The 14409-nt window shown below is 35.1% G+C and overlaps 1 protein-coding gene across 1 annotated transcript; it reads right to left on the reverse strand.

The window, feature by feature from the left end:
• Positions 1-3679: 3679 nt before the first annotated feature.
• Positions 3680-9533, reverse strand: LOC111801972 (glycosyltransferase family protein 64 protein C5-like). Its single transcript, XM_023686222.1, has 4 exons — positions 8877-9533; positions 8682-8804; positions 6375-6542; positions 3680-5862 (listed from the first exon to the last, which is right to left on the reverse strand). The coding sequence occupies exons 1-4, from the start codon at positions 9246-9248 to the stop codon at positions 4180-4182; spliced, it is 2346 nt and encodes a 781-aa protein (XP_023541990.1). The 5' UTR covers positions 9249-9533; the 3' UTR covers positions 3680-4179.
• Positions 9534-14409: the final 4876 nt, after the last annotated feature.

A 14409-nucleotide genomic window follows, 5' to 3' on the forward strand; every position in this document is an offset into this window, starting at 1 on the left:
CAAAAAGAAAAAGAGGCAGAAATTCGATCAGAGTTGTATAAATTTATTTATTTTTAAAAAAAAAAAATTCAGAAAATTTGAGGTTAACCTGTAGAACACACGAAAATTGAAAACCCTAGAAAAAGGTAATAAGCTAAGAGGAATTTGGGGATTTGGATTTGGGGGAAGAAATGGAGGAGAGAGAAAGCTAGAGAGAGAGAGAGAGAGAGAATATGGGAAATTTTCATGGAAGAGAGAAGTTAAAGGTCAATGGGGATTGGATCTTTTTGTTTCGATTTTTCATTCCAATTTTCTCTCTCTTCATTGCCCTAAACTTGGAGGGTTACTGCCCGTTGTTTCTCTCTCTAAAAGACCTATCCATGTGGGGTAGGGAAGGCTAAGGGCATTGGACACGTGGCAGCACCACAATAACAGCTCTTAAAATTTTAAAAATTATAAATTATAAATTTATACGATGTTTTCTTTTATAAGGTGGGCTGTTTCTTAACTAATTCAAAAGGTGTCATTTCAAGACTTGTTGGATTTTTTTTTTTAAATTAATTTATTATTTTAAGCTAAAAGTAGTCAAATTTTCTAATATTAGCAAATTTCTTAAATAGTTATTTATTTTTTCATATATATAATTTAAATATTTAAAATTTTTATTTTCTTTTTAAGTAAGCGGCTTGATGTGTTATTTCTTCCTTCATTCCTAATTTACTCATAAATTTTAAAATAAAAAATGTCTAAATTTGGTATAATGAGTTATTTTCTTTTTCAATTTTGTCATATAATTAATTAATAGTTTCAATATACAAAATATCGAGAAATTTCATATATAAACATTTTTTAAAACGTTATCTACACCCTTTTAAAATGAAAAGTCAAGATATTTTTTAGTTCGATCCGTGAAATGAGATATTTGAACATTTGAACTCGTGGTTGAAGGAGTCGTACTTTTAGTTGATAGCTTGCTAGCTTAACCGAGCTCAGACTCAATAAGATAGAGATAGATATTTATATCCATTGACTTATATGAACATTTGAGCTTGATATTGAAGGAGTCGTACGTTTAGTCGATAGCTTGCTAGCGTAACCGAACTTCAACTCAAGAAGATAGAAATAAATATTTATATCAGTTGACTTATACTCGAGTTGGCATGAGATATTTGAACATTTGAGCTCGTGGTTGAAGGAGTCATACTTTTAGTCGATAGCTTACTAGCTTAACCGAGCTCCAACTCGATAAGATAGAGATAGATAATATAGTTGACTTATACTCAAATTGGCATGAGATATTTGAATATCTAATCTCGTGGTTGAAGGAGTCATACTTTTAGTCGATAGCTTGCTAGCTCAACCTAGCTCCGACTTAATACGATAGAGATAGATATTTACATCAGTTGACTTATGCTCAAATTGACATGAGATATCTGAACATTTGAGCTCGTGGTTGAAGGAGTCATACTTTTAGTCGATAGCTTGGTAGCTTAACCGAGCTCCAACTCAATAAGATAGAGATAGATATTTATATCAGTTGACTTTTACTCAAATTGGCATAAGATATCTGAACATCTGACCTCTGGTTGAAGAAGTCGTACTTTTAGTCAATAGCTTGCTAGTTTAACCGAGCTCCGACTCAATAAGATAGAGATAGATATTTACATCAGTTGACTTGTACTCAAATTGGCATGAGATATCTGAACATCTAAACTCATGGTTGAAGGAGTTGTACTTTTAGTCGATAGCTTACTAGCTTAACCCAGCTCCAACTAGATAAGATAGAGATAGATATTTACTTATGCTCAAATTGGCATAATATATCTGAACATCTGAGTTCGTGGTTGAAGGAGTCGTACCTTTAGTCGATAGCTTACTAGCTTAACCGAGCTCCAACTCGATAAGATAGAGATAGATATTTACATCAGTTGACTTATGCTTAAATTGACATAAGATATCTGAACATCTGACCTCGTGGTTGAAGGAGTCGTACTTTTAGTCGATAGCTTACTAGCTTAACCGAACTCCAACTCGATAAGATAGAGATAGATATTTTCATCAGTTGACTTATGCTCAAATTGGCATAAGATATCTGAACATCTGAGCTCGTGGTTGAAGGAGTCGTACTTTTAGTCAATAGCTTGCTAGCTCAAACGAGCTCAGACTCAATAAGATAGAAGTAGATATTTACTTCAGCTGACTTATGCTCAAATTGGTATAGTTGACTAAGCACGTTTTCCTTCGTTTCTTGATAGAGGATGGAGAGGGACAAGATATGGAAATAATTGAGAATTTTGGGGGCCACAAGCACCCATAAAAGTTTGCCCCATATGGGCTGGTTTCTTCTCCTTCATCCCATTCCATCTCCATGTCGAGAGGACCGTTAAAAAGAAGGAGCATTCTCAGCTGCTCACTGTGGTCCCCACAAACAAACAGCATAAGCCTGGCCCATGTCTGTTTTATTTATTTATTTATTTATTTATTTATTTATTTATTTTCTCATTGTTACACTGTAAAGTTGTTCTTATGGGGTATGTGGGCTCTCCTCAAAAGCAATGGAATCATCAATAACCCTTCAACCCATATCCAACTTTTACTTTACAGTCAAAACGTATCAAAATATCAATAAAAAAGGAAAAAAGAAAACCATCACATAATACACACACAATAAATGCACTAACTAAGAGAATAAATTATAGTAAAGTTTTTGGTATGATCGGTGTGATGTGATAGACAACCAGATAGGCGGAAACGTTCGGTTAACGTAGAAGATATGAACTAAATAGAAAGGCATAATCTAAATCCCGATGTAGAAACTTCTTGCAAGTGTCATTCACACACCGCTCTATATCACCCTGATTACTAAATTAGTTGAGAACCGTACGATTGGGTTAATCCTGATATCCGTAGATGGCAACCGGAAAACTTCTTGCGGGTGTCGTTCACACACTGCTCCACATCACCCGAATTACTAAAGTAGTTGAGAACCGTACAATTGGGTTAAACCCGAACATCCGTAAATGGTAATTGAAAAAATTCTTGCGGGTGTTATTCACACACTACTCACATCACCCGGATAAATAAAGTAGTTGAACCGTACAATTGAGTTAACCCTGACATCTGTAGATGGCAACTAAAAAACTTCTTGCTGGTGTCATTCACACACTGCTCCACATCACCCAAATTACTAAAGTAGTTGAGAACCATACAATTGGGTTAACCCAATACTAAAGTAGTTGAGAACCATACAATTGGGTTAACCCAACATCCGTAGATGGTAATCGAAAAACTTCTTGCGGGTGTCATTCACACACCGCTCCACATCACCCGGATTACTAAAGTAGTTGAGAACTGTACAATTGGGTTAGCCCGAACATCTGTAAATGGCAACCAAAAAACTTCTTGCGGGTGTCATTCACACACTGCTCCACATCACCCTGATTACTAAAGTAGTTGAGAACCGTACGGGTTAACTTCTTGCGGGTGTCATTCACACACCGCTCCACATCACCTGGGTTACTAAAGTAGTTGAACCATACAATTGGATTAACCTGACATCCGTAAATAGCAATCGGAGTGAACCGAAAGTGGCCCAGTAATCTTCTCCATCAGGGTGGCTACAGTGAGATATAGTGTCCAAATGAAAAGAGAGCGGTTATACCCACAAGAACTAAATAGACACGACGTTAAGAGCGAGCTCGGTGATGAATCAAACAATACATTCATAAAAATTGGACATCTAGACACTAATTCAAGTTCGTCTACCCAAAGAAGAAAGTGAAAATCAAAATTTCTAACAAGAAAAAAGGCAGTGTTTTTCCTTCCAAATAATTCAGAGCTAACCTTTTACCTTTTTGTAAGTACAGCTACAACAAGTAACGGAATACCCGAGAAGTGAAACGAGCTGATCTACGAGCGTCGTCGAGACGGTGAGATGTCGAACGTCTCAGCCAATCAGGAACAGGATCTAGCATACACTAAGTGGAATCGGTTTTCGAGACAAACGAAACGAACCATGACCGAGCAATGTACATCTCACTGACTGAAACTATTAGATATCCAAACTCCCCAACTAAATTCACAAGGGGGAGGAGAGATCAACATTGGAAGTTCACTTAAAACAACTAAGAACAGAAAGAACTAGCAGTGTTGAAGATAAGTCGAAGACCTGTTTCGGAGAAACGCTTACGTCGGTGGTGGTTACAAATCCCAGCCATCTTTGCGCCCGTCGAATCCCCATTTCCGAGCAGCCAAATTCGCATACAACTTAGAGAATTCATTGAGACAGTCGCTTCTTAGCTGATAATGAACTTGTGTATTTTTGCTGATAGCAGCACCCGAGAACTTCGACGTGTCGATCGCCCAAGCTGGCCTCACGTATTCTACCGTTTGAGACGAGCTAGCATTGGCATACAGGAAATTCAATAAAACGTCTTCACAGTTAAAAATCTTATCGACCATATCCCGACCCGGCTTAGCAGCTGCACTCCAGTACATTTGAAAAGCAAATTGACTATCAATGAACGCTGCCCCTGTAAGTATCATATTGTATCCTTTATGAGTTCGAGCGTATTTCTCGGCTCTGTATTGCAAAGGATTTCCGTTAACAAGTCGGGGATAGAAGCCCACAATGCGATCGGGGTGTTGACGCCATACCTTAAAACCTCGCTCGACATCATCACAAGTCATCATGATGTCATCGTCGAGCTCCAAAACGGCTCGAGTTTTTATCAAAGGATCCAACTTGAACCGGTTATTGAGCGAGTTCTTCTCTTCTATTCTGAATCTAACAGGCACAACTGAATCCAAATCACTCAATTTTGGAGGTGTTCCCTTGTTCCATACCACAACGATCTCTCGAACAGATGAGCATCGAGAATAGTGCTTTACGTACATTTTCAAATTCCAAAGGCGAGCATCGTAAGTCATCGTGAGTAACGTGAACTGAGAGTAGTGATCTCTAAACGGGTAAGCTTCTTGGGCACCGTTGCCTCCGTATATATATTTCACTGCAGTACACATGAGTGCAACTCCGAAAACAAATAAAATAGCAAGAACAAGTCGGCCAGTGCACGTATTAGATTTCACCCAACTTCGAAGGATCGAAGGTGCTCGGTTCACACGGCTACAGAATCGTCTCACTTTCGAAGAAAATAAATTCGACTTTTCCCATGTTAAGATTGCATCGCTTCTCTTTCCCGAAGTATAAATGCACCAATTCATGGGAACGATGCAGTTCACCGCTCCGAGTAGCAAACCGAGTAACAAAACAAGAACTGCAACCACAGCAAATGCAACACAACCAAGTAAAAATCGATGAACTGAATCACCCGAGGGTACCCGATCACCGTCCATCACCCCAATCCATTGACCAGAACTAAGCTTTAGGGCATCGACATGGTGGTAGCGAATGCCATTCCAAGCATTACGACGCTTAACGGGTTCTTCTAAGCCCAACGAAACTTCTACTTCCTTATATCTATCTTTTGTAAGAACTTCGACCTTGAAAACACGAACTTTCTTGCCATAAGTTTCACCACAATCTTGACCAATACGATATAGGCTACCGTCGTGAAAGAACGGTCTGCCTCCATTACGAGCACCGAAGCTTTTATCCACATTATAGATAGGATTCCGCTTGTGAGGCCTCCAAGGACCAAGGGGCGAGCTACTATACCATATCGCCAAATGCCCGTTTCTTTTCGTACCGAGACCACTATGATCCGACCCTAGAAGCCAGTACATACCATTGTGATTGATGATGACTGAATCAACAAGGGGCTTCTTCAGCATAACTCTATCCAATTCCCACTTCAAAGGAAAATTAACAGCTCGATAAAGGCGAACCTCTCCTTTTCGACTGCTTTCTGGCATCATGTATATCTGCAAGAAATAACCGACAAATTATCAAAAAAATTGCACGTGATTCGATTGCATGGACACGGTGTCCATCATCATTATTAAAAAATCGAGCTTTCATTAAGAAAAAACGAAAGATTGTGCACGGGTAGACAGAAAAGAAACCCACAAAAGGAATCAAACAACGAACTAAGATTCCTAGAAGTAACAAAGTCCGATGGACAGACGCCCACGACGCAACATTAAACCTAACGACCTCCTAAACGTCCTACCAAGACCTCTTTACCGCTCTACTCTCGAACCAAAAGCCCCACAAAACAGGGGAAAAAACACAATCTAGCGCATAGAGCCACAGCCTATTTTGCAAGCTAAGTGAACGCCCGAATGACCGTAATCGCAACACTGACAACTGAGGACCGCAGTTTTCGGAGACAGGATTTTAAGGTATCGAGTTTTAAACCCGAAGCTCGAACCCAAAATCTCGGCTACCAACAAAAACGTAAAAGGAAGAAGAAAAGAAAGGGTGAGTCTCTTACCTTGCCAAGGTGTTCAAAGACAAATGGAAAAGAGAGATGCCATTTCTCTTTCAAAGCAACACCTAGAGGCTGCCATGTTGCTCCATTGTCAACGCTCTTCGCAACGCCTATATCTCCTTGCAAAGATACCGAGTTCTTGGTTTCGTAAAATAAGTAAATGATATCTCCCTGCCAGTAAGATCGATTCGTTCGTGAAAAGAGTTGACATGCTCATAAGAAAGAATAAGAGCAGTACGTGATTCATCGAAGAAATAATTCACCTATTTATTGCTCATACGAACCATAAAGTGTAAAGAAAATAATTTCGATGACCATTATCGTGTTCATCAAATGAAAGGTGCACCGTATTAGTATAGCTCCAATGTTATGCATGCTCGACTTGGATAAATTCTATGTTGGGTGATCTCTGAAGATAAATTATATGAGTTGGGATAAAGCATGCTAAAAGAACCCATGTTAGTTCGTAACAGCTCAAGCCCACCACTAGCAGATATTGTCCGTTTTGGCCCGTTACATATCATCGTCAACCTCACGATTTTAAAATGTGTCTATTATGGAGAGGTTCCACACCCTCATAAGCAATGTTTTGTTTCCCTTTCCATCCGATGTGGGATCTCACAATCCACTCCCTTTGCGGCCCAGCGTCCTCGCTGGCACACCGCCCGGTGTATGGCTCTAATACCATTTGTAACAACCCAAGCCTACCGCTAGCAAATATTGTCCGTTTTGGCTTGTTACATATCGCCGTCAGCCTCACAGTTATTTGTTAAGGAGAGGTTTCCACACCCTTATAAGCAATGCTTCGTTNATCCAAGCTACCGCTAGCAAATATTGTCCGTTTTGGCTTGTTACATATCGCCGTCAGCCTCACAGTTATTTGTTAAGGAGAGGTTTCCACACCCTTATAAGCAATGCTTCGTTCCCCTCTCCAACCGATGTGGGATCTCACATGGTTTGTGGGGACAGTCTTTCACTCTTAGAAGTAATTCAGATACCAAAATTACCCGACACTAAAAGTCACAAGAGGTAAATAGTAAATCCAATAGCTTCAAGATCCTCAAATCTTGCATGTTTTATAATGTTAATTTAGGCAGCACCAAACTATTGCAACAAAAAATTACGTGTTGAACCAGAGTTCGAGCCAAACTAAAAACAATTTGGTAACNGAGGTAAATAGTAAATCCAATAGCTTCAAGACCCTCAAATCTGGCATGTTTTATAATGTTAATTTAGGCAGCACCAAACTATTGCAACAAAAAATTACATGTTGAACCAGAGTTCGAGCCAAACTAAAAACAATTTGGTAACAAAAAGTATGCTATAGCAGCTAAATTCAAAGTCACCCAACCTAACACATAGCACATATGACTTTTGTTTTGACATAATGGAAGTTCATTTATCACAACCGACGACCTATAATATCACCGCTACGTTATAATTATGCCACGATAAGCCTCTAGAGCTANCAACCTACTCCGGGACCAAAACTTGATTATCAAGTTCCCTTAGAAATGCACATTCCCTTCTTTATCAGTGAAATCCCACATCGGTTGGAGAGGGGAACGAAACATAGAGTGGAAATCTCTCCCTAACAAACGCGTTTTAAACCCATGAGGCTGACGGCTATACAGAAACAAGCCAAAGTGGACAATATCTACTAGCGGTGGGCTTTGACTGTTACAAATAGTATCAAAGCCAAACACAGGGCGGTGTGCCAGCGAGGACGCTAGCCCCCAAGGGGGGTGGATTGTGAGATCTCACATTGGTTAGAGAGGGGAACGAAACATCCCTTATTAGGGTGTGGAAACCTCTCCCTAGTAGACACGTTTTAAAACCATGAGAGTAACAGCTATACATAACAAACCAAAGCGGACGTTACAAATGGTATCAGAGTCAGACACCGAACAGTGTGCCAACAAGGACGCTGGCTCTCGAGGGGGTTGGATTGTGAGGTCCCATAATGGTTGGAGAGGGAAACAAAACATTGCTTATAAGGGTATGGAAACCTCTCCCTAACAAAGGCATTTTAAAACCATGAGGCTAACGATGATACACAACGAGCCATGCTAGCAGTGGGCTTGAGCTGTTACATTATTTCAACAACAGGGAATCCTTATACGATCGAATCCGCCGCTCGAATTCGTTTATTTTTTCGAAAACAACTCGGGGTTCATTCAATTAAACAATGGGTACCAAACTTAAACATGATCATAGAAAAACACGAACAGTTGGACTCAAGGAGCTCAAGAACAATCAAAATGCAATAGAACCACAGCAAAAAAGTTGCAGGCCAAAAATGGAAGTTACCTGAGCGAAAAGAAACGGGTCTGCAACAAAGTTACTGGGAAAACCAGCATTAGAAACTGAAGCACAGGTGATTACAGGATTAGCCACTGGCCAAGCAGCAGTTTCATTTCTCCATACATTCGCCTACACACAATTAAAACCCTATTTAGCAAAAGGATTGTCAATGATAATCCATCATATTCATCAAAAACTCACCGTTTCAATGGGTTTAAGGGAGAAAGGAGAATCGCCATAAAAAACCCCAATAGACCAAGACCCTTCATTATCTTCCTGACATCCAAGCGATGAAACGCCGCCGTCCGTACGGACATATGGAGGGGTAAAAGCCAACCAAGCGTAAAGTGTAGCAATCGATCCCAACAAAACAAAACATCCTAAGAAAAACACGAACCCTGAAGAGACCAGTCTGAGATGTCTCTGTTGCCACTTCCATCCGCCACCGCAGCTTTTGCCGGAACCATTTACGCCGCCGCCAACTCCGCCGCCGCTTGTAGCCCCTGTGCTACCATCTACAACGCAATTACTCGCCGCTCCACTCCCACCGACCCCAATTGGACCCGAACCCATCTCGGAAATGGGCTCCAAGATGAGTCAAAGGGGCCTCTCCGTCGACGGTGAGATCTCACACCGCCACCCCATCGCCGGAACAACGACGACGGACTCTCATCGGCATTTCAACAACACAAAACCCCCCTCTGTTTTTTCCCTTGATTTGTTAGAATTGCTGTCTGGGTTTTTGGCGGAGTCAACGAAAAAACGCCGTGGTCGCTTTCGTGAATCGGAGAATGGCGCGTTCGAAAATGGGGAATGAGTAAATCGTTGAACAAATATATTTGAGCTTTTTCTTTATAATTATTTTTTTTTTTTTTCCTCTCAATAAATTAAACATAGAGAGAAGAGAGAAGAATTAATGATTCTTCCAAAGCTGGCTTTGCTCATGCGACGGTGGGTTTGATTCGTCCGCGTTTGGGGATTTATCGATACTCGCCCTCTCCAGCGTTACACGAGTGCAAGGTCAGGCACGTGTGTGATGACGTCAGCAGCAACAAATTAACGCATGATTGAGTTTTTTCAAAATGGCCCCTAGGGTTAGACTATTTCTAAATTCACCCCAGCTGAAATTTATGACTGTATTTTAGCAAATTAATAATTATTATTTTAATAGCATTAATTTTTAAATTGGTCAATTTTATAATTAACAGATATTAATGGACTAATAAGATTTTTAAATTATTTATTTGAATGAGCATTTAGATTTTTTTAAAAAATTAAATGACTTGATTGATGAGTTATATGTAAATTGACATCTAATATTAATAAATTATCTCAATTTAAAAATAATAATTATAGGTTTCAAACTACATTAAATTATATAATTTAAATGATTAACCAATATTAAAAGAAATATTAATTTTTTATTTATTTTTAAAATAGGTGTAAAAAGTTGGAAACTGCCGCTAATACCTCCAAACCAAGTTGTTAATTAGTTGGTGATTAAATAACAAAATAATAATTAAACAAATTGAAGGTAAAATTAGTATTTATTAACTTGATTTTCAAAATAATAATAATAATAATAATAATTAACGTACATACTCTAAATTTTTACTTTTAAATTTTAAAGTATAAAATATAATATTTATATCATATTTTTACGACAATATTTTTTTAGTTTTATCAATTATATTTTTTTTAAATAGTAATAAGTGTTATGAGTTCTAAATTAATAATAAAAAAAATTGAACTTTATAAAAAAAACTATAAATTAAAAAAAAAAAAAAAACTAAAAACTACTCTTAAGCATTTAAAAAAAATTAAAATGCCTAATTTTGGATGGGAGCAGTTAAAACTTTGTTTTTAAAATAATTTTGAAATTTGAAATTTGTTCCAAAAATACCCTTTTAACCTCTCGTCTAAAAAATACCCTTTGAGTTTTCAAAATTTTCATTAATACCCTTCAACCTTTTAAAAACTTCAAAAATATCTTTATCGTTAACACTGCTTTTCAAAAATACTTGTGAACTTTCAAGAGCAACGTTAAAAAAATTTAGAGACAATTTATAAGGTGTCTATTAACAGTTTTCATCTATGTATTAATGGTAAAAATAAAAATAAAAAAAAAACTTGTTTTATAAATGTAAATGTCGTTAATACTACATTTAAAATTTGGTGGGTATTTTTTAAACATAGTATCTATCTTTTTTATTATTTTTTTAGTGGAAGAATATTAATAAAACTTTTTAATGGTATTTTTTATCTAAAATTAATTATAAATGTATTTCTTTAAGCATTTCAAAATTAAAAATATTTTTAAGGTAAGAGTACAAAAATTTATAATTTTTTTAATTAATTTAACAATATTGTATATGTAATAGAAAGATGAACTAGAAAATGGGGTGAGACAAACAAATCGATGAACTTTCCACCCAAAAAAAAAGGCAAAAAATGGAAGAAAAAAAGCGATATGAACTTTAAGCGGTTGATTTGATAGACGGAATTTCCCAATTTGAATTTAAATTGTTGCTTTATTTTCATTTTATACCTTCAAATTTGTTGTTTTCAACGCTAAAGTTTATTTAAATGTTTTGTTTTTCAACCAATGTACTTAGAAAGTGAAAAATATATATTTTTTTCTTTTTTTAATTAAATAACGAATACAAATTGGAAAGATTTTTTAACCATTTATAATGTCTCATAATTGACGTTTGTAATCTAAATTTATCTGATGGTCCAAACATTTTCGTGCCTTCAGTGTGACACGACCCGTTGTCTAATTGTCTTGAATTGTTTTCAAGAGTGAATGTTGTCTCTAACATTAATGGGTCGTTTTAGCATTTTTTTAGCTGAATGTGTATCTCGTTAGTATAAATAGTAACCTCAATTATTTTATACAAAGTGAGACAAACAAATCGATGAACTTTCCACCCAAAAAAAAAGGCAAAAAATGGAAGAAAAAAAGCGATATGAACTTTAAGCGGTTGATTTGATAGACGGAATTTCCCAATTTGAATTTAAATTGTTGCTTTATTTTCATTTTATACCTTCAAATTTGTTGTTTTCAACGCTAAAGTTTATTTAAATGTTTTGTTTTTCAACCAATGTACTTAGAAAGTGAAAAATATATATTTTTTTCTTTTTTTAATTAAATAACGAATACAAATTGGAAAGATTTTTTAACCATTTATAATGTCTCATAATTGACGTTTGTAATCTAAATTTATCTGATGGTCCAAACATTTTCGTGCCTTCAGTGTGACACGACCCGTTGTCTAATTGTCTTGAATTGTTTTCAAGAGTGAATGTTGTCTCTAACATTAATGGGTCGTTTTAGCATTTTTTTAGCTGAATGTGTATCTCGTTAGTATAAATAGTAACCTCAATTATTTTATACAATTTTCACGATATTAATTCATTTGTATACTCTTCCTCGAGCATCGCATAAATCCTCTTTTTTATTTTGACTATTCCACCGGTTGTTGCTTTTTTGTGTTCGTTATTTCAAAAATTGTGTTTTATCTATCAAATATATTTAAATTAGATGTAACGGTTTAGATCCAGCGATAGCAGAAATTGTCTTCTTTAGGCTTTTCTTTCGGACTTCCCCTCAATGCTTTAAAATGTCTACTAGAGTAAGGTTTTGTTCTCCTCCCCAACCAACATGGGACATCACAATCCACCCCTCTTCGAGGCCCAGAATCCTCGCTGACACTCTTTCCTTCCTCCAATCGATGTGGGAATAATTTTATTTTAATGCGCCTTTAAAAAAAGCTAAAATTGGATGATCTGGATTTGAATTTGTTTTTGCTGCCACGTGAATATAATCAATATTTTTTTGGCTACTTATTTATTTCTTTTTAAGCCTGTAATACGCTGCCACGTGTCCTTCAGAGGGGGCCTTTTCTTCCAATAAAAAGGAAAAAAAAAATAAAATAAATATACATCTATTGCTTCTAAAAGTATTTTTTCAGACATTGAAAAAAATTACATTTTCAAAATTAAAACATATTTTTTTTAGATAAAATACAAAAATTACGAATATTGTTATTAAATTAATATAATATTTTTATTTTATTGTTCACGTGGTAATAGACTTACTAGTTTTGAAATAGTTATAAATGTCATATCTATTCAATTGTATTAATTGATGTCACGTAGTAATGGACTTACAAAAAATATTACTTCACCTATATCTCGCTCTCTGTCCTCGTCATACTCATTTATTATTATTATTATTATTGTTTTTTAAATATATTATTTGAAATTAAACGTNTGTTATCCTCCTCAATCAACGCGCGACATCACATTAGAGAACGTGAAATACACCCTTTTAAATTAACCACATACGGTGAAATTACAAAATAACACGAAGTAATTTTTTAAAATACTAAAAGTAAGAACAAAAGAATTAAAAAAAAAAAAAAAAAAAAAAAAAGANATTCCATCATTTATTTTTATTTTATTTTATTTTTCTCTAGTTGCTATCATTACCACGACATTTGCAAGTGGTTTATTGGGAAAGTGTTTATGGTATGTAATCTATATTATCAAGAGGGTCTGACTTACATAGAGTATTAGGGATGGCCAGATTTCATGGATTTTTTGTCGTTTTTTTTTTTTTTTTTTATTTTTATTTTAATGCGCCTTTAAAAAAAGCTAAAATTGGATGATCTGGATTTGAATTTGTTTTTGCTGCCACGTGAATATAATCAATATTTTTTTGGCTACTTATTTATTTCTTTTTAAGCCTGTAATACGCTGCCACGTGTCCTTCAGAGGGGGCCTTTTCTTCCAATAAAAAGGAAAAAAAAAATAAAATAAATATACATCTATTGCTTCTAAAAGTATTTTTTCAGACATTGAAAAAAATTACATTTTCAAAATTAAAACATATTTTTTTTAGATAAAATACAAAAATTACGAATATTGTTATTAAATTAATATAATATTTTTATTTTATTGTTCACGTGGTAATAGACTTACTAGTTTTGAAATAGTTATAAATGTCATATCTATTCAATTGTATTAATTGATGTCACGTAGTAATGGACTTACAAAAAATATTACTTCACCTATATCTCGCTCTCTGTCCTCGTCATACTCATTTATTATTATTATTATTATTGTTTTTTAAATATATTATTTGAAATTAAACGTTGAAGATTTTTTTAAAAAATAACTCTTCTCCATTAGAGTATTTATTAAAATGAAAATTTGTATTAATAAATAAAATTATTTAATTAAAATCTCAAAATAAATTATTTAATGTCAATGAGTTAAAATAACATAAAAAAAACTTTTAAAAAAAATTGTGTACGAGGATATTTGATGTCTTAATTATTAAGATTTTTTTTTTTTGTCTCGATCTTTTAATAAATATATTATTATTTGATGTCTTCATATAAGATTCTTTTACAACCCAAAATATATATTTATTTTAAATTTTAAGTACAAATTGAGCCATGAAAAACAATTTGGAATGAGAATCGATTACATGAAGATTCCAAATGCACTTTGAGGTCAACTTTAGCTATTTTACCTTTTTTAGTTGAATTTTACTTCAATGTGTCGAAACTCCCGGATGGCTAACAATTGGAATGAAATATGGTGTCGTTATTTAACCAATTCCACGTAGTTAGATTTAATCATTAAATAATTTTTCTTTTTTTTTTTTTATTTTTTTATAAAAATTAATGAGATGAATAAAATCATTAACTAGTGAATATAATTG

The sequence above is a fragment of the Cucurbita pepo genome, chromosome LG09, assembly GCF_002806865.2.
Source record: "Cucurbita pepo subsp. pepo cultivar mu-cu-16 chromosome LG09, ASM280686v2, whole genome shotgun sequence".
Lineage (NCBI taxonomy): Eukaryota > Viridiplantae > Streptophyta > Magnoliopsida > Cucurbitales > Cucurbitaceae > Cucurbita > Cucurbita pepo.